This window comes from Ahaetulla prasina, chromosome 1, assembly GCF_028640845.1.
Source record: "Ahaetulla prasina isolate Xishuangbanna chromosome 1, ASM2864084v1, whole genome shotgun sequence".
Lineage (NCBI taxonomy): Eukaryota > Metazoa > Chordata > Lepidosauria > Squamata > Colubridae > Ahaetulla > Ahaetulla prasina.
Window position 1 is genome coordinate 99,795,555 of NC_080539.1, and position 27,718 is coordinate 99,823,272.

At 36.7% G+C, this 27,718-nt stretch overlaps 1 protein-coding gene across 4 annotated transcripts in view; it reads right to left on the reverse strand.

Annotated features, from left to right (window-relative positions):
* Window positions 1-2,446: 2,446 nt before the first annotated feature.
* The window catches only part of UTRN (utrophin), a 429,397-nt gene continuing 404,125 nt past the window's right edge, over window positions 2,447-27,718 (reverse strand). For 3 of the 4 annotated variants that reach the window (XM_058170259.1, XM_058170253.1, XM_058170245.1), the window contains exons 71-76: window positions 25,763-25,921; window positions 24,035-24,278; window positions 20,607-20,715; window positions 18,127-18,219; window positions 6,690-6,712; window positions 2,447-4,412 (exon numbers count right to left, since the gene is read on the reverse strand). In XM_058170259.1, coding sequence (XP_058026242.1) covers window positions 4,404-4,412; window positions 6,690-6,712; window positions 18,127-18,219; window positions 20,607-20,715; window positions 24,035-24,278; window positions 25,763-25,921 — 637 coding nt within the window. In that variant the 3' untranslated portion in view covers window positions 2,447-4,403. Of the gene's footprint in view, window positions 4,413-6,689; window positions 6,713-18,126; window positions 18,220-20,606; window positions 20,716-24,034; window positions 24,279-25,699; window positions 25,922-27,718 lie in introns of those variants that run through there. The other variant, XM_058170270.1, reaches the window with a different exon arrangement.

Consider the following 27,718-nt stretch of genomic DNA (forward strand, 5'->3'; position numbering starts at 1 on the left):
TTCAGTTCCAGATTGTTACGGTCACACCACAAGGCTAGTCGTTCGACCTCACATCTATATGTGGATTCGTCATTGTCTTGAATGAGACCAATTACTGTTGTGTCATCTGCAAACTTCAATAGTTTAACAGATGATAATGAAACATCTGCAAGCTCAGAGAGCACAAACGACCCCAGTGTAACCCTGGGTTACAAATATTTTATTCTATATGCTTATCTCTGTATAATTCATGGGTTATACATTTTTCATGGTATTTTTACAGTATTTATATGAGAATGTAAATACTATAAAATGTATTACCTGCAGATAAGACGTGGATAAGGAAAATTCAATTTTGGTGGTGCATTTGGGCACTGAAAATTCTTGCCTTATTTATGAGTATATATGGTAATCCATAATATATGGTAATCCAAAAATAATTAGAAGATTCTTGAGATTTGTATAATTAAAGAAGATAAATTTTAAAAATCCTTAAAAGGGCGAAAAGATAAGCAGTCCGTAGTGCTTATTTCCAAACATTTCAAAATCAGTTGTTTTTTTACACAGCCAAACAAATCAGCTCAATTCTTTTTATAATACAAGGTTAGACTTATACTTGCAGTGACTCACATTATATGCTCAACAGATATTCTAGGTTCAGTAAAAGGGCAAGTCGTGTGTAACATTTTAAATTATAAATGTATAAATAAAACGTTTCCAGTGCATTTTGAAGCACAGAAAAGAATTTCTCATATAATGAGAAATAGTGCTAGGGTTGTGACCAATAGCTTTTTATGAACAGTGCTTAATAATTCTATTATGATGGTTTTTATATACATTCTAGTTTTGATGCTCTCGTGATAATTTATGATATAAAAACTGGCAAATAAATCATTAACTACTAAACCCTCATTACTTTAGTTGGTCTCTTCCTACTATTCATCATGGCTAACAAATTCCCGGTATCTGTAGGTAGAGGACGTTTTACGTACAATAATAAACATTCACACTAATTCATTGACTCATTTAAAATCAACATGCGCAGAGATGGACAAACTAACAAAAGAATTCAAGGAGAAAGAGGATACAGAATATTACAAAGTGTGGTGTAGATGGTATAAATGGTTGGAAAATAGGAAAAACAAAAAAGGAATAAAGGAGAGAGGAAAATGTTGAAGATCAAGGTAAAATGTAGATGAAATAAAGGAAGATAGATAATAAAAGCAGATTAAGGCAAAGTTAAAATATGTATAAACAGTAAGAAAAGATCACTTTGAATGAGCTGATAAAAAAAGTGATATGTATATAAATGTTGTATGTTTGTGTCTTGTTCTAATGTGTTTAAAATAAAAAACTTTTTAAAAAATCAACATTATGGACAGGAGAGATGTGATGTCATCAATTCTTGAAAAGATATTAAACATCTATTTGTCATCTAGTTCATCAGGCATGCCTTCTTTAGAGCCTGTTTTGGTATCTTTTGCATTGTTTGCCAAATTTCTGCCCCTTCCACATATGCCCAATTAATATAGTGGCAGCTGATACTGTATATAAGGCATGCCCTACACTGCCTTTTTGGTTTTTCCAAAAATCTCCTTTACCAGATAATTCAGCAGATGATCAATATGGATCAAATACCTTGGGAAAAGTTTGGAATTGTTCCCCCACAGTGGGGAGAATTTTCTTCACCTGGCAGTATCTTTGAATAGTTATCTCCCAATTTTTGTCTCACAGCAGGGCTGAGGAAGGTGTAACCCTCCAGGTGTTGTTGAACTCCGTCACTGACTAGGAGTTAGATAAGGAGAGAGCCATATATTTACCAACTTTGCTGTGGAATGTCCTGTATCAGATGTTTATTTCATCAATGACTTTTTTCAAGCTGTGCCATGGTTTTAAAGACCTGTTTAGGGTCAGCGTTGAGGGTGTTTAAAGTTACATCAACCTGGGGTATAAATTATATTTGCCGGCATCTGGAACATTTGAGAACAATGGTGACAGCCAGGAAGAGGAATTTTAAGCTCTGCCATTGAATAAAGCAACACATGAGAATACATTTTCAATATGAATAGTAAACCTTTAACTAGATTCACAGATTGGTGGCAGGCCCTCTCACTGGTGAAGATGTATATTGATCCCTGAATATGTAAAATGGTATAAAAATATACATTGATGTGTGATGCTGTTGCTACTTATTTTAAAGGCACCTTGAAATGGGAAGCAATCTTACACAGGGAATGAAGCTTTTGAAACTTATTTACTCCTATGAAGAATATCAAACAGTTTTCACGAAAAATTAATTTTATTCAGAGAGTGAAAATCATACTATATAATCAGATTAGAAATGGGAAATGCAATAACTTAAAACCACAAAATGGAAACGTTTCTTTTTCTGAGATGTTACCACAACATATTCCTTTTATTTATCAGTGTTATCAGAGGAAGAGTATTACAATGTAATATTGTTAAGTTGTTTTTACTTGACAGCAGAGTAAAGGACAGAATTTGCATACAAACACAGGCTGAAAAAACAATTTATACATATCCTTTCCATAAAAACAAAGGTTCCATCCTATCCATTGCTGGGATGTTTTTCTGCTAAAGTATGTTTAAAGGAGGCTCTGGGGTGTGTATGTGGATTTTTGTTTTTGTTTTTACCCCCTTTGGCTTGATACTATCTGGTAAATGAAATTACTTAAAAATATTAGATCTCTGAACTGTTACCCAAGCTAAATACTAAAAAAAGAAAGAAAAAGAAAATTGGTCTGAGGTAGAAAGGTGGTCATGGCTCTCCTTTTCTGCAAAACTTCTTTTCCTTCTCAAAATATCTATACCAAAATATATTTCTTTCTAGATGAAAAATCCACATAGTAACCTGCAATCTGTTTCTGTTTCCTACTCTGGGCAACCCCCTCCCTCCCCGCTGCTGAAAAAAATAATACTTTTAGATAGCACTTTGAATCATTTGATTACATAGTATATATTATCTAATTTGACCCTCATAATACCTCTAAGCATAGTTACTACTAGTATCACCTCCGTACTGGAGATGAGATATGAGAAAACTTGAGTGGTTACAAGACACCCTCCTCCGCATTACCCCGAGATTAATGCTTCTTCTACTGCAATGTCATTTGGGATACCACATCAAATTCTGCTAGGACTCATCTTGTAAATGATAATATAAAATATTGGACAGGCCCGCTAATAATATCCAACAGTGGAATTTCTCCAACACTATTTCGGTCCTTTAAATATGATTATTGCACACATGCAACATATGGAAAGAATGAGTGAGTGCTTTATAATGAGAGCAAAGGGCCATGCAAAGCCACACAGCCAGTGGGGAAGGAACCAAGCCCAGCTACTCATCATAAACAGTGACCGAATTTTTCTCCTCAGCTGGCTCTACCTTGAAACGCTGACTGCAAGGGAATCGTTTTAAAAATGTACAATGCTATTGATTGAAGGTATCCATCCAGCCAATCTTTCTGGCACAAAGGAAGGCAGAGCAATTAGTACTGAAGTAGTCTGAGCTCCTTCATTTAGGTATGCTTCCAAATTAAGAGTTACTTCAGGACTAGGTTTCATACTTTGAATGGGGTGATAGACATGAAATTTGGCACAGTACAATGGTCATGTCTTCACCACAGAAAATAAAAACTGCACGTATTCAGAATAATTGCATCAAGGTAAAATTCAGCCTAACCCCCCCCCCAAATAAAATAAAATTAAAAGCAACAAAATCTGGAAGAAATATCATTCCACATTCTGTGCGGGAAATAAATCCATTAAAATGCTACTTGAGTGCCAACAGTTACTGCAGCTGAATGAAGTCAGTGGGGGCAAAATAGGGCGCCGTGTGCCTAATAGATAGCCAAAAATGGTATTTGTCAACACTAACACTGCAGTTTATGAGAAGCTGATCTTTTGCCCACGTTTTCAGACTCTTAGGCTAAGTATAAATGACCTGTGCAGAAAAAGCAGCGTGTCAGAAGAGAAGGTTCTTGAAAAGGTAAATGCAAAAAGCCAAAAGGAATGTATAAATGTAACTCTTTGCTCCAAACTCTAAAGGCAATTCACTTTAGCAATATCAAAAAAGAATGGATATAAATCCCTACCATCCCCTTTCCTGATGCTGCATAATTATATAAATCAAAATACATATGCATAACCATTTCCAAATACTCCACGGTTTGTTAATTTACAGTTGCATAGAGAGGGAAGAAGGGAAAAACACACACAATAATATAAAACACGACATCCTCGTCTTTGGGTAGTTCAAGTGTCTTCTTATTTGGAATAAGAATACACAGAGCTGATCAGCAGGTTACAAGGTCCCAAGCAGCTATGTGATAACTGGAACTTGTGATTGGCACTGGTTGAGCTGAAGTTGGGAAGAACAGGTGACCTTCCAAAGAAGATGCTCACATCGCCTGAAGGCAAAGAAACAATAAGAGAAGAGCAACTGAGGATCATATTTTGCAGAGGCAACAGCTTTTTTCAATGTCAGCTAGCTGAGTTAAATTATCTAAGAGGCATCACATTTGCTAGGAAGACAACATTTACCATATTTTTCGGAGTATAAGATGCTCCGGACTATAAGACGTGCCTACCTTTTTTGGTGAGGAAAACAAGAAAAAGAAATCTGCCTTTGTCTCCCAGCAATTTTGCCTCATTGCAGCAAACAACAAATATCCTACTTTACTTTCACTTTTTTTCAGCATAGCTTGATTAGCACAAGAAAAGAAAAAAACTGCTCCCAGCAATTTACCTCCTTGCAGCAAGCAGCAGAGGTCTGCGCAGCAATAGGCAATGGCAATCCCTGCAGCCTGAAACAGGTGAGAGTTGGGAAGCTGATCCAAGGGACAATCAACTTGTACTAATTAGGCTGTGCTGAAGCTGAAACGGGCTCTTTCTTCTTGCTGCTTGCTGCAAGGAGGTAAAGTGCTGGGAGGCAGAGGCCAAAGGGTAGGAGCCAGTGGGTTGGCAGGGCTACATTCGGTATATAAGACGCACCTAAATTTTCACCCCCTTTTAGGGAGGAAAAAGGTGCATCTTATACTCCAAAAAATACGGTAATCATGGCTTTGGGATTTAGTTGAATCTTTTCTTTAAAAAAAAGTTTCCTCATAGGTTATCATTGGATAGGAATCCCAGGCTCAGGGCAAAGCCTGTTAAATCCATTTCACCACATGGGGTTGTTTTCCCTATTAGGCAATAAATCATAATGCCTGTTCTGTCCCACCTTCCACTCAGAAGCTCAAGGCAACATAATCAAAGCTTCACTCTCCTCTTTTTCTCCATAATAACCCTATAGGTTGGTAGAGACTATAACCGGCCCAAAGTGCCTCTGGAGTTTCTGTAGGTTGACTAAAACCTGGGTTCCCTTGTCCATGTCCAAGATACCTTATCACTACACTGTATTGGCACTAACCAATTATGATGTAGCAACTCCTCTGGCTTGGATCAAGATGAGCAAGCTTAAAGCTTAATACATCCTATGCTGCAGAGCAGTGGATGAGATAGCTTCAGATAATAAGATTTTTCCCCCCCTATTGTTTATGTCTGTGCACTTCTGCCTTGGCATCTTGACAAAAGCATTGGAAGAGATTCTTGTCCTGTTACAGAACTGTACAGTATTAATATGAACGGGGGTAATTAGTTAATAATAAAGTAGTTATTTACCAATAAGTTATCACTTTATTATTAACTGATTATTGCCATTCATTATAAATACCTAAAACAAAGGTTACACACATTAAATATTACAGTCAAGTATTAGTCCTCCCTCCCCCATCTTTTTTTTTGTTTTACAAGTCCCTTGAACACCTGTGTAAAAGCCAACAAGGCACCCAATCTTTGGGTGCAAAAGGGCTGATACAGAAGCTTTGGCCCTGAGGGATGGCAAGATGAGTGAGCAGCAACCTTGTGGGCATCTCAGTGGTAAAATGGTTTCCTTGCAGCTGGTCCAGGGCACGTTTCTGTGGTGAAATGTGCACTGAAGTTCAAGTTTATAAGAAAAAAAATACCTAGACAGAATTTCTGAGATGGATGTAAAATCTCAACAGATAATTTTGGAGCTACCATGTTTCCCCAAAAATCAGACCCTGTCTTATATTTTTTTGAACCCTGAAATAAGTGCTTGGCCTTATTGCCATGTGCTCAAAAACCCGATTGGGCTTCTTATCAGGGGATATCTTATTTTGGGGGAAACAGGGTACTTACAAACCATTTCCTTCCATTATACCACAAATGCAGGATTTTGTTGATAAGAGTAAGAAAAAAGTGGCAATATTACTATCCTTGAATTGTTAATACCATTTTTTGTGTGTAGGGCATGTGAGTGTGCGTTTAATCTTTATTTATTTTTTCTCTATACGAATCTAAGAAAATTAAAACAGTGTTTCCTTTTCACCATCTCTGAAATGAAGAATCAGACCTATGCTCCAAAGTAACAGGAAAGTAGATTTGGTGTGATTTTGTGCTACAGGTAAAATATTAAGGTAGGATGAGGTCACTCATTCCTACATGCTGCATTTTCAGCCAGGTAACATTCGTATGCACAAAATTCTGCTCATCTCATACTCCGCAGGGGGCAGTGCCATTAGGAAAAAAGACATTTTAAATCTGTGCATTTGCGCTGAGAAAAAGTGAAATAAAAATATCTGTCCCATCAAAACCTACTTAAAAAGCATTCAAATGTTTCATACCTGTGATTTGCCAGCAAGATTTGCTGTAAATAAGAAAGCACAGTGATTAGTTGTCATATAATGCAGTCTCAAAGATTAAGATGTAGCTATGCTGTATGCAGAAAACAATTTATATCCGACACATTCCATTTTTTAAAAAAAATATCTGTCAGAATTCCTTCCCATAAATCCTAAGCACTCTGTTAACCATTTGATTATAACAAAGTATTTGCACAGATCAAATATGTTAGCATATAAATTTTTAATAGTCATATTTAATGAAATGAATACAAATAGAGAGGTTTACATTATTGCTATAATAACGCACAGGAAACATATGGATGATCACCCAAATAAATGACAGGTTTAAATTTAAATCTAGAGACTGGAGAACAGATAATTAGGCAACTATAAAAAATAATGCCAATATGGACATCAAAATGATAAAAGCAGCATCTTTCACATGCCACTTGCCACTTTCACATGGATATGCAAAAGGAGAAGATTGCAATGGTGCAATACAGATAGTCCTCGACTTAAAACAGTTCATTTAGTGACCGTTGGAAGTTACAATGGCACTGAAACAAATGACTTATGACCATTGCAGCATCTTCTTGGTCACATGGTTTACATTTAGATGCTTGACAACTGACTCACATTTATGACAGTTGCAGTACCCCGTAGTCATGCGGTATCCCTTTTGCGACCTTCTGACAAGCAAAGTCAATGGGGAAACCAGGTTCACTTAACAACCGTGTTATTAATTTAAGAACTGCAGTGATTCACTTAACAAATGTGGCAAGAAAAATGGGGCAAAAACTCACTGAACATATTTCTCACTTAACAACATAAATTTTGTTGTTCAATTGTGGTTGTAAGTTGAGGACTATCTGTACTACTTTCATTGGCCATTCTTTCCCTGAAGAATGGAATGAAATGGAAATAAACCTCACTTAAATATTATGCTTGATGATAATCCCAAGTTAAAAGATAGCACCTTTTCGCCGCTCCCACTTTGTGAAATCTGATGTTGGTACTCAATTGAAACTTTCATATGTAACCTTTTTTTTGGTACAAAAACCACAATCCAAATATACAGAACTAATTTGGTTTTAGTTCATTAAATGGAAGATGATCTAAGTGATCACAGGGGCTTGTGTTCTGTAGGAAGGTGTGAAACTGGATTAAACACGCATTCTGCTAGAAAGCTTCCCTTAACCTTCCTAAGGTTTCTCATATCTTCAGGCCTCTTACACAATAAATCCAGGTCTATCATAAGATTTTATGAAATAATCATAAAAGCAAAGGTTTCCCCTGCCAGGTTGTGTCCAACTCTAGTGGACAGTGCGCATCTCCATTTCTTAGCCAAGGGAGCCAGCATCGTCCAAAGACATTTCCATGATCATGTGACCAGCATGACTATATGCTGAGGCACAGGGAATGCTGTTACCTTCCCACCAAAGTAGTACCTATTCATCTACTTGTATTTGCATGCTTTCAAGCTGCTAGATGGGGAGGAGCTGGGGCAAGGAACGAGAAACTCACCCTTTCACACAGTGGTTCAGTGTCGAATCTGGTCTGTCAGATTTCCAACTTTCCAAATGACAAGCTGAGCATCTTTAACTACAGAAGCCATCCTGCCCCCATAAATAATCATATTTCTATCTTTGCTAGTTGAATACTAATTTGTGATGCTATGATATGAAATGTATACAACATCTTCAAGCTGATCCGTAAAGTATCTTAAAAGGGATAATGGGAAGTGTAATGAGCTAGATCAAGAATTCCAATAACTTGGACCAATTTTCATTCCCTCACCCCCTCAGAGATAAGTTCTCCCATCTCCAAACACAGAGGAGGGAAGAATTTGCAGAACAAAGCCCTGTCTACCACAGCTTCTCTTTGGTTTTATCACTTCTGGAATCAACCATAAAGCATGGACTTCCTATTCACTAGCTGTAGAGGAAAACATGATGTTACAAGTGACATACAGTCCTCAATGTAGTCGTAATGAAGCCTGTGCCCATCACAATTGCCAGAAATCTGAAATAACTACAGTTTTTTTTGGCAAAACCCATCCAAAAATGTGGTCATGCATCTATGGTCCAGTTGCCAAGCATCCAAAGTTCAGTCATGTGACTGTGGGGAGGAAGGTGACATTGGAACTTTGAATTTGGGTCCTAAGTACACCCAGGTAGGTCCATCAGAACTTTGGACACTTATAAGTTGAGGACTACTGTAATATGCACTGGCCGTATGTGACTATTGACATTCTATATCAGGGGTGTCAAATGGAGTCGTCACGTGACGTATAGTGAGTTTTCCCCCCTTTGCTAAACTGGGCATGGGCGTGGCCAGCACATGACGCATCTGGCCCACGGGCAGTGAGTTTGACACCCCTGTTCTATATACACATGCCTGGAAAGCCTGAATAGGCAATTTTCCAGAGACAGATATAGCAGTACTTAGTGATTTTATTATGAAACATGAGGACAAGACAATGGTACTCTTCTAACTCTATGCAGTTTCTTTGAAATGTATCTGTTATTGTTATAAGCCAGTATGAGGTTTTCTAAAAAAAGAATCCATATTAGTCAAAGTCATTCAACAGATTAGAAGAACGGGGGGGGGGGGGAATAGAGAAACCTTATTTTTCAAACCAGTGTTATTTTTGACAAAATGACAGGGTCTCTGATTCTAACAATTCATTTTCTCTAAGGTTGAAGAAATTGACAAGATAGCATCATCAAAAATGTATCGCTAAGTCAGTATTTCCAGGAAATTAGAATGGATTTCACATACAGCCTCTCTCTTCTGGTTCACCATGAAGCACCGCAGCACTATTGCTCTCCTAAATGATCTTACTGTAACAGTGTTCATTTCGTAAGATTTGGGGAGGAGGGTGCCTTTGAGTCAGGGTTAACTCCTGGCAACTCCCTGAAGTTTACTTGGCAAGGTTTTTCAGAAGTGATTTGCCGTTGCCTCCTTCCTAGGACTAAGAAAGAGTGACTGGCCCAAGGTCACCCAGCAGTTTTGTCTCTAAGGTGGGAGTAGAACTCATAGTCTCCTGATTTTTTAGTCTGATGTGTTAACCACTACACTAAAACTGTGTTCTTTCATGTTAGCTCAAGTAAATGTTGCTATATCTGCCAAATGAAAACATGGTTCACTGAATTTATTTGTTCTTTCATTTAAGTAAGGGATGTTTCTTTAAAGGAGAAATTGTCCCTCTTGGTTGTGTCAATTTTCATCTTTTGTTCATACTAAGCTACTGGGACCACTTTTATCATATCTTCTAAATGTGGATCTGTTTACAGTTGAGAGTTGAGATATGAAGAAATCAGGTTTACATGTTCAATTAATGATATTTTTTCAGAACACTATATGGATTTTTTGCTGACCCTTGGTTTGGAGAAGATGCTAGTTATTGGGTTTTCCTATAGTTAAGAGTTAGGTTATGGGATGAAAAGTTTTGTATCTGTTCACTAAGGAGAAGTGAAAAAATACTGAAATTTCTTATACTTATCGAAATGCAGATAGGAAATTGCTTTTTTAGGATTTTCTTCTTTTTCTATTTTCTTTTTTTCTTTTTTGCACTTTTATTCTATTTTTTCCTTTATTTTTCAGTTTATATTATTTTACTATTGTAATTAAATCTTTTATTTTTTTAAAAAAAGAAGGCTCTGAAATGCTTCAAGTCAAAACATGAATATTGTGCATGCTTTATATTGTAGCGCTTACACTGTGACACTTAAATGAAGGATGCCTTCTTCTCCCTCTTTTATCATCTTTTCTTAAGATAAAATGTTTCCAGGTCCCTAAATCCAATCCCCTTGATTATCATTGTAAACTTTCTTTGTATCTGTTTGGTTGTATGGAACTTTCTCAAACTGTGATGCCCAGAACAGAACAAAGTGAGGATAGGTGTGTTAGAAAGCAGAGTCTGGATTAAGTTGTTTGGGTCTTTAAATAAAACTTAATGGAAGCTCTTGCCTCAATCAAGAACGTACTCCTTAGGAAAATCCCGAGAGAAACCTTGGGATGGTTTTATTTAGAGTTATAGGAATCATTTTATATGTGATCTGCATCAATTTTGCATCAACTGAATTATAAGAATTGTAAGAATATTTCTATGGGTTCTGTAAATAAAGAAAGCAAGAAAATCCCTATTTTTCTATTCTATTTCCCAGAATATGCCCAATTTTAAATGACTTGTTTCTTAACGTATGTTTTTTCATATGTATGCTACAAAATCTTCAACAACAGGCTCAATTCTGCATTGTGAACAGTACTTAATTTCTTCTACAAAGTATGAAATAACAAAGAAGGGATGCTCTGAATAAATGCAAAAAGAATCTCACTAGCTGGTTAATATTTATATATTACAGTATTTTGTTATGTGCACAAAGTAAAAGTTCTAGGGAGATATTTTCAGTTACGCCATTTTCCCCCCCCTCAACTGCCTGGGAGGCAGACAGAAGTTCAATTTCCATTCTGATCACAGTGAATTACTGAATGAAGATGCCTTCGCTTTCCACACACTATGATTAGAAGAGCAAATCCTATCATTTAAAGAATATCAAAGGCACGGTAGAACTATTTCTAAAGTGGAATTGGTAATTTAGGCTTAATGCTGATATTTGAGAAGTCTGAAAGGAGCAGGAACTTCAAGGAAAAGATTTAGAACTCTTCCAAAGTGGGAGAAGGTTTCAGGTTCCCATATTTTTTCCCTCAGACAGCCTGTTTTTTTCTTCCTGCTTTTTTGTGGTTTGATTATTAAGCAATTACTGTGGGGTCTTAGTTGGAGTGGTGCGGTGGCCTAGAGGTGGAGCTCTCGTCTCACAATCACGTGTGGCTGTGAGTTCGATCCTAGGTAGAGGCAGATATTTCTCTCTCTGGGCACACTGAGAATATATCTGCTAAAACTCTACATTGGTGACAGGAAGGACATCCGGCCATTAAAACACTCTGCTAGCTCCATTCAGTTGCCCAGACTCCATCCTGCAAGGGATTATGGGGTCGTTAAATGAAGATGATGATAACTGTAGGATCTTAGTTCATTCTGAGTAAAATACCAGTAGCATAACTAGTTGGTGAGGAGGTTCTGCAATTTATTTCCTTGTTAATGAATTCAAGTAGTTCTCGACTTACAACCGCAACTGAGCCTAAAATTTCTGTTGCTAAGTGATACATTTGTTAAGTGAGTTTTGCCCCATGCTAAACCAGTGGTGAGTTGTTCCCAGTTAGGTCCGGTTCTATAGAACCAGAAGTAAAACCGGCAGGAGGCTCCGCCCATCCGCCACATCATCATGGGTGATCTTCACATGCACAGAAGCTTCTGCGCATGCGCAGAATTGCACACGCACAGACGTGCAAAGGACGCAGCCCCTTTGTGAACCGCTAGTAAAGGTAAGCAGAACCCACCCCTGGTTACGACCTTCCCTGTCACAGTTGTTAAGTGAATCACTGCAACTTAATCATTGTTAAATTAGTAACATGATTGTTAAGTGAATTGGCTTTCCCATTGACTTTGCTTGTCAGAAGATAGCAAAATGTGATTATATGACCTCAGGACTATCACAAATATGAATCAGTTGCCAAGCATCAGAATTTTGAACATGTGACCGTGGAGATCCTGCAGTGGTCATAAGTGTAAAAAACAGTCATAAGTCACTTTTTTCAGGGCTGTTGTAACTTTGAACAGTCACTAAATGAACTTTTGTAAGTCAAGGATTACCTGTATGTGAAGAACACTTTCAGAATATCACTTGAATGACATCTACTAACAAATACTGCAACATACAATACAAAATCTCACCCAATGAAGCTAAACGATAGTGAATGATTTCACAAAGATAAAGGAAAGATACTTCAATAGCTTAGAGAAAATCTATGAAATTCACTGCCATAAAATATAATGGTCACTTTTTTAAAAGAATACTAGATGAATTCATGGAGGATATAACTATTGGAGTTGTGACATCCATATACCAACTCTGGGATCAACAGTAAAAAAGCCAGTGGATTTTGTTATGTATCAAATTTAGTTGAACAATGTGATAAATAGGATGTTGGCTAGATAGGCTTTTGGTATCACATGCATTCAAAGAGAAAAATAAATGCCTTTCTGACTAAGGGAAAAGTTCAGTGCGATGCCATCTACTGAGCATTATGGACATTTATGTTATTCCTGTGGGTGCCAGTTAATGGTATTACAACACAAAGCATTACAGCCCATTATATTTTAGAAAATAACATTTGACTGTAGAGGGTCTTCCTGGAGGGACTCAGCTTTCATTAAATTTAATTTGTTAGGTTCACAGTTAACAGGCTGATTACTAGGAACTGCATGCCATTAATCTGAGGGGGGGGAAAGCTGCATATTAAAAATAGCTGTCTGTTGTTATGTAATCTTTATTACAAACAAAGTTTTGCCTTTAACACAACTGGCAAGAGTTTTCCCATTGCACACAGGATGCTGTAAAGCCTACTGACACTGCTAGCATAGCTTGTCAACTTTAGAATTATTGCTTTCTGCTCTTCATTACTCTATCTTGATCTTAGTTGTGTCTTCTTCCTTTCTTCTTGATCCTTATTAAGGTTGCTTCATCCAATCACCTCTTCCTGAACTAGCCTCTACTTGACTATTCAAACACTGGATATGCAACTATTAACATGCACACATTTGTACTTGGAACACTAACCAAACAAATCTAATGTATTGTAATCCAGAGGTCCCTGACCCCCGATCCATGGACCACCACCGGTTTTGGCCTGCCAAGAACTGGTCCGTGCAAGCCCCATCCCTGCACATGCGGAACTATGCCCCCACCTGGTCCACAGAAAAACTGCTCTCCACAAAACCAGTCCGTGGCGCCCAAAAGGTTGGGGGTTGCTGCCCTAACCCACAGAAATATACATAAAGAACATTTCTACTTAAAAAAACAAATTCCCCTAAGATTTTCTAAGGAGACCTCTTTCTCCATGGAAAAAAAAGAGATATTTGCTCTTATTTGGTTATGGCCTGTCTAAACATTGGATTCTGAATAAGCAAAATAATAATGGTCAACATTTTAAGACTCTCATCTCAAAATTTCCAAAATCCTACCAAAAAAATAATAATGAAATTGTATCAAATCCACCAGTCTGATAAGATTTTAAACCTTGCTGTGGGCATTATTTTGAGTAGCATTCTACTTCAGTGTATCTTTTTTTCTCCGAGCAGATGGGCAGATTTAAAAGCAAAACACTGGTTGTAGCCATTAACTATTTTAAGGGATACAAAGCATAATTATAAATATATATGTCACTGAAAGCTTTTATACAGAAAAAAGGGGTGGGGGGGAAATAGCATCAAAAGGTGGTAATAAGAAAAGGACATCCAGGTATTCTGCTAATTATCTTTAATATTATCTTTAGTATTTTTTTGAAGTCCAACATCTTGCTTTACAACATGTAATTAACTCCCCTTTTATTGTTAATTTAAAAAAAACCCTATACCAATGAGCTGCTTAATTTCAAATATCCTGAAGGACTGGAGGCAAGACTACTACATAAAATAACCATTTCCTCTTTCATCTTTCCTTCAATCCCGCTCCCTTCCCATGTAGACAGTAGGATACATCTATTTATCCAAAGTCTGAAAGCTCAAATCTAAATTCTCTGATATTGCTATCCAAACATTGCCTAGTTATTTATTTTTAAATAACATAACCATCAGTATGTTTTCAATGTTCAAACAGGCTTTAAAACCTGTTTTTAAGTTTCCTAAAGCACTTCAGGCACGATGTGTAAAGGTTAAATTTCACAGTAGGTTCACAATTTCACAGTTTTTGCTACAACCCCATGGAATTCTACAGTTCCTGACCATTTCCAACATCAGAAAACAATTTCCTTTCATTGATCAATCCCAGGATAGAATTGGAAGCAAGAATTCAAACAAGATGTTTCATGCAACCTATCATTTTCCACTTTAAACAATACAGAAAGCTGATTTTTTAAAAAAATCTTGAAACTGCTTAGTCTGAAGGAAAGCATGTTTCTACCTTTCCTTATTTTTAATGATAATATTATAACTGTAAAATGTGAAATGAAGGTTACAGCTGAGAACAGAAAAGGACAAAGAAAGTACAAGTCCTTTGGTTGATGTCAAGGCATGAGTTGTTCTGACTAAAGGAGAGCATCAGTCACATACTTTCAACTTCAGAAGCTCAGCTCTACGCTCAAGGGTGGATATAAGGGGTTTGATTTAGGGATCTTTTCAGTTTTCACAATTTAGCATAGGTTTGGGAGAAAAGTGCATGTGTATGAGTGAGGTGTTAAAACTACTAGTTTCTAAGGGAAAATCCCTTAAGTATGGGGAAAATCTAAAAAAATGAGTTTTGATCTTATGTAAGCTTTTCCAAATAGCTAAAGACCATCTCCAAAGGGATAATGAAGAGTTTGAATCTGATAAATATTTTTAACTGCAAGTAATCCACATTTCTATCTCATAGTAATTGTTTAGAATTGGTACTCCATATTCTAAATGAGAATAGAATTTGAATAATTATCTGAAAAAAATAATAAAAATAATAAACCCCAGGAACCAATTCAAGTAGCTGAATTTTAATTTGCTTTCTAGCTAAGTTGTAAAGTGTATGATCTCCATCGTGTTTTTGCCAAAAGGAAGGAAATTTATATGAGAGATGGGAGATATTTAATAGAGTTTAATACAATCTGGCTTAGAATTATGGCTAATAATACTGTAAATGGATCAGGTTATTATAACTGCGTATAGCAGAGCAGGGCACAATTACAAACAAGATACATAATAGAACTTGATTTGATCTCAGTTATTCTGCATAGGATAGTATACCTTAAATGATTTAATTTTATGAATATTAAATGCATTTGCCTTTATGATTTCAAAGGAAACAGCGCAAAATTGGTATTGAATTAGAAATAAACATAAATTCTCAATGAATGTCAGGTCAACTTAAGATAAAGATTGACAATGAAAGTGATGCAAAATAATTGCTATCTATATGTCCATGCACTCTATTAAGGATCAGAATAAATCACCCTAGCGGAGCATAAAGTATTCACCTATCTAACGAAGAATGAACAATTAGTAAAATACTGACAGGAATGCTTAAATTAGTCATGACAATCAAACGTATAAAGCAGATTTGTTTCTGTTGCTGTTGCAGAATGAGGCTACTTTACATTCCATCTTCTGCAGATCTGTATCATCTTAGTTGACTTAGCTGATTGTCCCTTGCGTATTTGTTGGAAAACGTAATAAAAAATTCATATTCAAGCAGCAAATATTACCACCTTAATAGGATGTCATAAAGAACACAATTCAAAAGCAAGTAAAAATTCAATTTGGTGCATCCAGTTTTTTTTAAAAAAAGACTGTATTTGGAGGGAAAACAATGAGTGACAAAAACATAACTTTCAGCTGAGAAAAAAGTGAAAACTCACGTGAGACTCAGTAATTGCTTTATCTAGACTTCACAGATCAGTGATTAATTGGCAGGCTAAGGGATCAGTTGGGATTCTAGGCTTACAAAAATTTGGGACTCCTAAATAATAACAAAGTACATGCATCACTAAGGCACATTGAAAGCATGTAGTCACCTGCTAAATTAATTAAACGCAACAAAGTTCATTAATTGAAACTCTGCATGGCATGAACAGTATCATAAACCTTCCCAATCCACCTACTTTTTCTATTAAAGAGAAGTTGTGTGAACTGAAACAATGTGAATTAGTATTTTATGCAACATTTTTGGCACATAATTTTGTGATACTTGCAATAAAGGTAAGTGTGTGCTTTCCTGCTGCAAGAAGACCTATTCTTGGACATATGGCCGAGGTTATTAGTTATTCTACATCAAGGATATGGATGTACATAATGATAAAAATAAAAGACATGTGACATACTGTGTATATCTGTTACTGAATTATAGTATTTCAAACTACTACAAGAATCAAGCTACAGGTTACATCAATTGTATAAATTGACTTATATAACCAGCCTTTCTTAGAGGCTGGTTATATAAATCGACATTCTGCATACCGTATAAAAAAGCAACAAATCTGGATTAAGCTAATACAGATTTCATATTTATCCAGATAAAAAGTTTTATATAGTATGAGAAGATCCACTCTCCTCTGGATCATACTGTTTGCTGAAGGTACCTAAGACTTTTTGTTTATAATGTTAATCACTAGGCATTAAGCAATGCACGCTAGCAATGTTAACTTGATGCAATGGACTATAAGAGTAATCTTGGGAAACAAGAGTGAGAACAAAGAGAATGGTCAGATAAAAAATAATTGAATCCAAGGCAGAAATGTAAATTGAGAAACTGATTTAAACTTGAGCCTCCTTAGTTCTCATGAAAGTAAGACAGAGATGTGGGAGGCCCATTCAAAACTTGCAAGATCATACTGCTGTAACCTATAATAAAAGCAGAATTATTATTTATATCTTAGGTTTCCTGCTCTAGTCTATCTCAAAGGACTGACATTTGTGCTCTTTTTTTGGTGATTAATTGGCAGGCTAAAGGATCAGTTGGCATTCTAGGCTTACAAAAATTTGGGACTTCTAGATAATATCAAAGTACATGCAATACTAAGGCACTTTGAAAGAATAGGGTTCCCTACTATTTCACCTACATGTTGTACTCTTGGCTATGAACCATCCCATCTCTCTTAATCAAGGCTAGAATTATTTATGCAGGTTCCATATTCAGACAATTTTTTTTTTAATTTCTATACCATCCATCTTACTAATAAAGCAATTCTGGATTTTTTACAGTGAAATAAAAAGTTAAAAAGGGCTAAATCAATTAAAATTAAAGAGATTAAAAGTTAAAAACCAAGATGTTGGCCAGCCTGGGTGTAAGAATCTTCTCTACCTGGTCAACTACCCCCAATGTAATAGGTCCCAGGCCAAGCAACAGAGTCAAGGTTTCCTGAAGGACACGAGAGTGGAGATGGATTTCACTTCTGATGGATTTAGCCATGTGGTTTGGCCACATTTAAATTTGTGCCAATGGGAATTGACAGATTTTGCATCATGTTATTTAGAAAACATTTTAATGTATATGCTATAAGAAATTTGTTTCAATTCTGTTGCATTTGGTTCAACAGGCTAACACATCTAAACTCTGGAAATTTATGAATTTTTTATAAGCTGTTTAGTCATATACCTTTCCTGTGTAATGAAAATAAAGATATTTTTTTAGAAACTAAGTTTCAGATCTTTATGGATCTGAATATATTATAAATATATTACCTTATGATATTTTTTGAAAAGTAACCATTGCCCTTTGATTCCAGACTGGAGAGCCTTCTAAGTGTATTCAGTGAACAGTTTTACAGAACATTAAATGATTGCCTTTTGAATAGGCAATTGTATTCAAGTTCAGCTTCAGATTCTTGGCTTGGTATGTTGAATACTTACAGCGGCAAGCTGGAAATGTGCTATTGATTTGTTCCATGACCTCCGTTAAATCTGTGCTAGTATGATGAGGTGGGACTAGCAAGTCATCTATACCTAAGGAGAACAAAATGTGCAACGACTTTAGTAAAAAAGAAAATAGTATTTAAAATCCCAAAAGCTGCTTCCACTTAGCCTTATTATCATTATGGTTTTCAGAATAATTTTTAAAAAGAATTCCACTAATTGAAATCTTTGATTCATTATGCAAGATTGTCTCATTGATAATGGCTTGGACAGAGAGGAATAGAAATTAAAAGTATTAATTTATCCCTTTTCTCATATTTGAACTATAAAGCTTATCCATGGTGTCTGCAATAATATTAGACAGAATTTTACCAAGGCAATTAGTTGTGGAAATATTGCAGTTTTATCAAGTAGGTGATACATGGTGAATGGGTCTGTATTTCAAGTCAATATATTCAGCAGAAAGCCTCAGTGCCCAAATGGCCAATGATCATTATAAAAGCTAGAACCTCTATATTTTGAATAAAGAGAAGAAAAAAACAAAAAGCAGTAGTCCTGACTGCCAAATGACCCCCTTATAGATGATGCATATTCCTTGCCTTCATCAGCACAAAAGTATCGGTCTTCAGTTGCATGCCTTAAAGCTGAGGTAGCTGAAGGCAATAGTTGGATCCTTGTTCTCTAGCTTCCCTAAGGTTCTATAATATTTTTGGGGTATTCGTCTGCTTCTCTTTGAAGTTCATAGTTCATAATCTGGACTATTTTGTGGCTAGTAGAAGCTTATCTATCTGTCCATCCATCCATCCATTTAACCATCAATCCATCTGTCTAGCTATCTATGTATCAACCCGTGTGCCCATCCATCTCTCACCTACAAACCAGGGGTGCTATTCAGCAGGTTCTGGAGAACTGGTAGTGGAAATTTTGAGTAGTTCGGAGAACCAGCAAATACCTCCTCTGGCTGGCCCCAGAGTGGGGTGGGAATGGAGATTTTGCAATATCCTTCCCCCAGGAACGGGGAGGGAATGGAGATTTTGCAGTGTCCTTCCCCTGGAGTGGAGTGGGGTGGGAATGGAGACTTTGCAATATCTTTCCCCTGCCACGCCCACCAAGCCACAGTACGCCTACCAAGCCATGCCCACAGAACCAGTAGTAAAAAAAAATTGAATTCCATCACTGCTACAAACTTATGAAGACTGCAAAAAACATGCAAGTATTAGAAGGTTTGGCTTGGGCATTTAAAACTTTTGAAGGGCTTGGACATGAACATTAGTTGTTCGAATAGAACAGAACAGAACAGAACAGAACAGATTTTTTTTTTAATTGGCCAAGTGTGATTGGACACACAAGGAATTTGTCTTGGTGTATATGCTCTCAGTGTACATAAAAGAAATAATACTAAAAATACTAAAAATAATACTTTTTAAAAAATGTTAAAAAGATTAAAAGTCACAAAACCAACATCTTTTTTCTCTTTTGCTACTGAACATCGCCAGCATAGTTTAGTGTAATTCCAGAAGCTGTAAAAATGGGACTGGGGCCTCTCTGCAGCTCTAGGCTGTGGAAACATCTGTAATATTTTCAACTTGACTGGAGAGAGATGCAAAAAGAACATATCCTATTCATAGGCATTTTTAATATCAATGTTTGTACTTAATGAAAAAGTTCAATCTCACCCTTTTAAATTTATTTTTAATCTCAACTATTACAACAAAGTCAAAGTCATCTATCATCACGAGGTAACAATAACATAGTAATTGTTTTACTTGTCATGCCTGTGGCCTGACTTTAATGGGATCATTTCACCATTGTTGAACATTCAGTAGTGACATATTCAGTTGATGCGTTTTGGGTTGTTGGCCGTTTTATCTATTTAGCTCTTACATTCATCTTAATATTTCATTGTTTTATATTAAATTTTTGTAAGATGCCCTAAGGGCTTTACAATGGCTAAAAATGCTTTATAGTAGCTAAAATGATAAATGAATGAATAATATTTTTTTTCCAATTTCAGAAAAGTTATGACTCTTTCAGACAAACTATGAAGCTTTGTTATTTTGAATAACAAACCACATACAAGTAATTATACTTTTTCCTAAGAATAAATTGAATACCTGACCTGGATAATAATATATTACACTAAGCAGCTTCGGTAGTAAATTCTTACTTGGTTCTTTGTACATCAACTTTCTAATTTTAAGAAGAAATGCTCACCAAACAAAAAGTTTTATCTCTGTTATTGCATTAGACAAATACATATACTGAATATTCATATAATGAACAAGACACCATACAACTGGTGGGGGCACAGAAAGGGGTAGCCCCATAACTCAAATTTCAACCTGAATATATAATCACAAGGTATCTCAGATCTCAGCATACATTTTGCATGGGGTTAATTTTATAACTCAATAGACTTTGGAAACTGGCTCAAGGGAAATATAACGCTACTAGCTGTGCACTAATTAGTAACTTACCTGTCTGATTAAACTGTGAACTAGCATCCTGATCAGATGAATATTCAAGGGTGGATTGCTGAGGTGAAACATTGGAACAGCCTCCATTTACCCTGGAATCTGTTTCAGGCTGTAAATTAGAGGTGGAAAGAAGTTAACTTGAACATACCAGAGCAATCATTAAATATCTGATCAAATCTAATAAAACGTACTTTGTAGTATTCAATATCCAGAATTGAAATGAATCGGACACACCATAAAGAAGAGCAAGCTTTTGATAGAGGTATCACTCACTGAGCCTGCTAGTTTTCTCCAGTCATGATGCCAATTAGTTTGTTCAGCTGGTAATGAACACATATATTGGACAGTTTTGATGTAAACTGAATCCTATGTTGGCTTTTGCATTTTTGGATTAGTTCAAAGATGTGTAGAGCCAAGAGTCAGAGCACAGCAGAATATCAATACCAATGCAAGTAACTATTCTCTCTAACCAGAGGTCATCAACGCCCAGTCTGCAGCCTGGTACCAGTCCACAGCCCATTGGAAACTGGGCCGTGCAAGCGGGAGACAGAGTGCAAAGCCCCATTTGTGCAAGCAGCATGTGCACATGTGAAACCATTCCTCTCCCCTGAGGCTGCCACCATTGCCACTGGTCTGGAGAGCTGGAAAAGTTGGGGATCACTGTCTCTAGCAGTATTTCTCGACTTTGGCAATTTGAAGAGTTGTGGACTCCAACTCCCAGAATTCCTCATTGAGAAAGACTTCTTTACAATATTGCAGGTAAACTTGGTTTTCTAGGGTTTTAAACTAATTCTACATATTTTAAGTAACAATTTTCATATTTTATTCAGTACATGATACTTAAAAACTAAAAAGGGTGCCCATAAAATACTGAGTATGAGTAAAATCTTCTGCTAGTATTGTTTTTGCTTTTGTCCATACTTTTCTAGAGGTGTTTTTCATTAGCTAATTTAAAGGGGAATTTTTATGAATATTTTGATAGCTCTTCCTACTAGATTACAAAAGAGAGAAGCTAAATTCCATGTAATACTAAATAGTTGTTCCATATTACAAAGCAATTCTCAGCAAACTTTGGCCTTATGAATGCCATTAGATTCATTCTTTTTTCACCTTGACATGAATTCACAAAATATTTTGCTTTCATTTTTTGACAAACTCAACTGATTCCGACGCCATATAAACAATGATTAATTTACTGATAGCCTATTTCTCTTATTCCTTGTCTATGGAGTAATAAATATGTTTGATCTGCAAGCTTCCAGATTTTCATAAGGGTTAGTTAAGACATTTATGATTTCATTAGAATTTCTTTTTTTAACATGTCTTTATGAAGCTCCCACGTGCAGCTCCATTTCATCTCTAAATCTGACTTTGTTATTGCAAATATGCAAAATATTGCAAATATTGCATATTTTGGACACAATGGCCAAATTTCATGGCAACCATCAATCCTTGTTGAAATAAAAATAGTAAGTACACCTTCGAACTGTGACCTGAAATATCAAGTTTTAACATGATGAAATGCAGGAATTCAAAATAATCTTAACAACAGTATTCTCTTTGATATTACCAGCTCAATTAGGGTTTTTTTCCCATAGCTCAGAGAGAATACAGTCTTGACAGGTTATTAATCTAATCAACACTCTTCAATCAATATATCATAATCACAAAGAAATCTTTTTTAAAAAATGAGACTGATTTGCAAATGACTTACATATTAGAAAAACAAACAGTAGCACATGCCACAAGGTTACATCACACCTGTCACCACACAATCCATTTCAAAACCAATTGAAAAGAAATGCAACTGAACTATCTCACAAATAGACACTTTAAAGAAAAACACATATTAATGCTTACAAAAGTTGCACAAACAGGTTGAAAGAAGGCTATTGTAAAATGTTTCCTGTGCACTCTGAAAAAAGTAAAATTTGTGAAATAGTTCAATGCCTCAAATACAGGAGAAGTGTTAAACTGGAGCTGGACTCCCATACTTCAGAATGAATGTCTTTTTATTAATAGTAACAAAATATAAGACAGTCACGTTCCTTCTTATTTTTTTCTATGAATTACCAAAACTAATTGAAGCTCCACCACATTTCCTCACTTTCAAAATCCCAGTAGTAAAATAACTCTATTGCCAGATAATGTGAGTTTGACAATACATACAACTAGTAAGCATTAAGATATTCATTCAGATCCTTCCCTAGGGTGCTATTCTAAATTTTCCTAGTTGTTCCTCATCGAAGAACATTTGGAAACCACTTTTTAAAATCAAGTATATTATAAGATTATAAGATTATAGGGAGAGTATGCTGCAGACCCTGTCAAAGAATTTTCCACATTATGGAACATCCTTCCCCCAGGGGTGAGGTAGACCCCCACTCTTCTGGCCTTCTGTAAAGAGGTCAACACTTGGCTCGGTGGCCTTGGGTGGGGGACACAAAGGTCCACACAACTGTGGGGTAGGCTATTGCCACGAAAGCCTTATGAACCAATGTTAAATGACCAACTTGGAATTTTTATTTTTACTTTTGTTTCTTTGAAATTTTATGTTGTCATTTTATAATGTTTAAAATTCTAAATCCTAAATTAATCTTAATATTTTATTGTTCATTTTATATGCTGCTTTATATGCTGATTATACTATATACTGCCCAAAGCCCCTCCTTGAAGCAGATAGGCAGTCTGGAAACATGAAATATAAATGAATGAATGAATGAATGAATGAATGAATGAATGAATGTGTCAGCGTTCCAGGGGAAAAAAAACCCTCCAAGTAAAAACTCCAAAGCAAGCATCTTTCAAAGTTCCATTTACTGGGATAGGTAAACTGGCACATCTGGGAAAACCTGGATCTGAGAGGTCTGGGTTTTCCCTCAGTAAATCAAAATCCCCAAGACCATGTGATCAACTGACTCCTCAGTTGATCACATGCTCCAATCACCTACCATCCTATCTCGAGACAGCAATCTGACCACTCCTTCCCCAGATGCAGTATCGGCCTGACCTTGACCGACAGGAAGAATGTTATTATGTCTAAAGACACCCCTCTACTAAATTCCCCCCTCCTACTTTCCCACACATGAGAAAGTGGCAGTATGGAAGCTTCTGGCCTAGTATGGCTTCCAAAACTGACATGAATGAAGAAAGAAAGAAAGAAAGAAAGAAAGAAAGAAAGAAAGAAAGAAAGAAAGAAAGAAAGAAAGAAAGAAAGAAAGAAAGAAAGAAAGAAAGAAAGAAAGAAAGAAAGAAAGAAAGAAAAATATGGCTTTCCTCTTGGTAAAAGATTAAAATCATTTTGGAGAGAGAACCCAAACAGAACACAAAACAGTACTTCTGTAAAGAAGTCAATACAATTAACTAGCTTCACACTGTGTGTCTATAAATAACTGCTGTCCTAGGGAGAAAGTCACTGAATACAATACCTGTTCCAGCAGTTGTCGTAGCCTGTGAAGCTGAGATTCCAGTTGCTTGTTGTGGTCTTCCAAGATTTGCATTCTAGCTTCCAGACGCCCTTTATGTTGTCGTAAAAGTTTAGCCTCTGCAATGAGTTCAGCATCTTCAGTAGTGTGTTGAGGTGACACAGCTGAGTCTGGAGGTGAATTTAGGGCATTGATTCCCCTTCGAAGATGCTGTTCCTTGAGTTGCTCATATTCCACTTGTAGCATCCTAAAGGGAATTTTAAAAAGCAGCTGATTTTATAGCAGAAGAACGACAGGAAAATCCACTTAAAAGTTTCTCCTTGTTATCTAATTGTATGAAAAGGTCAGAGCAACTTATAAGGTAAATGCTTGACTAGTGATGGCAGAATATAATGTTAATAGAACATTCCCCCGCCCCCTTTCTGCAGATTATCTGCACAAAATAACTCAGAGAGCTGAAGAAAGAAGAAACCTCTCTATGCAACTTTTCCCCATGTGATTTGTGAAGTGGTGGGAAATGGCTGTGAAAAATCTTAAACATTCCCCTCAACACTCCTGGGAAACCACCTCAACACTCCTGGGAAAAATTAGGGTTAGGGCTATTTTTTTAATAACATATAGTACATAATTTATCACCACTTTTTTGTTTTATACTGCCGCTGAATTTAATAATGTTTTATTGCAAAGTCGTATGCTGGAGTTCACACGGGACAATAGTAATTTGGCCTGAAACACATATTTGAACAGAGAAGTCACTTCTTGATGCTACTATTAATGAGTGGCAAATGTGAACAAATGAATCAATCTTTATGTCCAAATTAATTTAGAGAAAATCTCACCTCTGTCAGATTCTGTCCCATTAATCAGAAAAACAGCAAGCTCATTTCTTACATAATTGATTCACCTCACTCAGGAAATACCTGTATTATATATTTAGGAACTATGAAATTCCAAGGATTCACGCAAGGCCACAAAACATCGCTTGTGATCCCACACACACTAGAAATTTCTGCCAAATTACAATTTTGATGCAAAAGAAAAAAAATGCACTGAGAATAATATTAACTATGCTTAATAAAATTTAATTTTTCTTCTTCTGCTGGTCTAATATGTCCTTCTAGGCTAATAGTTTAGACAGCAGTGAAAATCCTAACCTTGCTGTTTCAGCAAAGGGATATGATGGCCCTCAGGCTCATAAAAATTGGCCACTTCTTGGAAATATAACCTAGACTTTGATTTTAGTCTGGAATCTTTCTAGCTCTATCTGGGGAAGCCCGAGATTGAAGTTTTGATTTCTGGATTGTAAATCCTGCCCTCAACCATGGACTGATAGAGTGTCTTTTGCCTGTATAGTTGGTGTAAAAAAAGGAAAAGGAGGAGGAGGAGGAGGAGGAGGAGGAGGAGGAGGAGGAGGAGGAAGGGCTCAATTCAGTTTAAGAGAGAGAACTCTGAGAAATATCACTGGGACAGGAGGAAGTTGGCACAGAGAAACCTGAGCAGGTGCCAATTATTTACATTGGTTGAAATGTTGAGTTTCAAGAAGAGGACCAAGGAAGGGAATGGCCAAGCAAGGAAAGGAACAAATTCCCACCATTTCAATTTTGAAAGACTATATTTATCATATTTGATTCCTATTTTCCTACTGACACACAGAAATAAACCTCTGACCCTTAGTATTTTTTTCATAGCCAATCTTCAAGATATGGTGAATGTAGAACAGGGTTATGGAACCTTTGCTCTTCCTCGAGGTCAGCAATGATTCGTTCAAGTTCTCCTCGTTCTTCTTTCTCCACTGACTTCAAGATCTGGGTTGGACTTTGCGGTTGACTCTCTGGCGAATCACCTCCCAGAGTTTGGCAATACTGCTGGATAAGAGCATGCTCATCTTCCCTAGAGATGAAGAGGGTCAGCATAAATATATACTTTATGTGCTTGAAATATATATGAACTGTACATGAATACTCAATGCATAAATAATGTTATAGTTTTAAATATTATAAAATTGCCTGAAAAGGCCCCCCCAAAAAATTTCAAGATGTATTAACTACAAAGAAGATAAACTTGCAATTTTATAAAGGATTAAATTGATTGCTGCTTTAAATAGTAAGCCACCTGTGTAACATAGAAGAGCAACCTATTTCTGCGGAATGTTTTGAGGAGGGTGGGGAACCCCAGAGTTATCTAGAATCACACAATGGCAAAAATAATAATAATGGGAAAGCAGTTTTCTACCATTTTGAGACAAAAACGTACCAAATATCATGTAGGCCCTTCCTCCCCCAAAACAGAAAAACATTGGTAATCTTGGCACTGCCATAAACATGCAGGGTTTCCCATTTTGCACCACTGCATTATCTATTTTGGAATTCCAAAATTCTGTGTATGCTGTTTCTTTTTCAAATATAATTAATTAGATTTAGAGATCATTTTGCAACCAATCACTTCTTTGTTGAAGTAATGTCAGGCCAAATATTTTTTTGCTGCCTTCTCATTTTTTGCATCTGCTTTGCCACCTGACTGGTCTAAAAGCCATCCCTGAAGAGACCAAACTGTTTAAGGCAGATCTATTGCACACACATCAATTTCAGGTGAACGTTTCCATGATGACCTAGTGATACTAAAAACGAACCCTTTGAAAAATGTTTTAAGGTTGTACTGTATTAAAATAAAAAAAGGGTTGTGGTCCGTCAGCAGCCTGCGGAGCTGGCAGCAGAGTCAGACAGTGAGGAGGCTGGGGAGGACAATGGGCCAGTCCTGGAGTCAGGGGAAGGCCCGGACAAGGGCTCTGCATCGGAGGCAGAGATGGGGCCAGGGCCATCTAGGAGCAATGCGCGGACTCTGGAGCCCCCAGAGTCGGACAGTAGAGAGACAGAGGAACAGGAGAAGCCTGTTCCTAGTGCACACATGCACAGAGCTGCCAGAAGGCAAGAGCAGCTAAAGCAAAAAGGACAACTCGGGAGTAAGGCCAGGATATGATTGGGCCCTCCCATAAAGCTTAAAAGAGCAGCAACGGCTCTTGGGCTCTTTGTAGGAAAGCAACGTTGCTACATTTGTTTCTAGTTGGTCTCTTGTTTCTGAAATTCATGGGGCTTTGCTAAGAAAAGCCTTTGGCAGGGTGCCAAAGAAGACAAAGGTTTGTGATAAGGTTGAAGGACTTTCTGAAGGATGTGTTTTGGAATTAATTTGGACTAAGCTGAGAATGAAGTAATTCTTAGCTGTTCTAATAAAATATGTTTGTTTAGGACTGATTGTGTCTGGTAATAACTACTTGGGCCTAGGTCACAACAGAAAGCACATATCTCCTGCAAACACTTTCAACTGTCTGACCCTTAAAGGTGGGCCTTTCCTAAGTTTCTTCCTCTGACCATTAAATAACTGTGGGCTCCTCTTTCTCTTCTCTGACAGTTTCCTAGACAGTATCTCTTCCTTTCTTATCATTCTTATATATCACTATATGGATTTTACAGGTAGTCCTCGACTTAAGACCACAATAGAGCCCAAAATTTATGTTGCTAAGCGAGACAGTTAAGTGAATTTTGCCCCATTTTATGACCTTTCTTGCCACAGTTGTCAATGAATCACTGCCGTTCTTAAGTTAATAGTGTAATTGTCAAGTGAATCTGATTTTGGTTGTCAGAAGATCGCAACAGGTACATGACCTCAGGACACTGCAACTGTCATAAATAT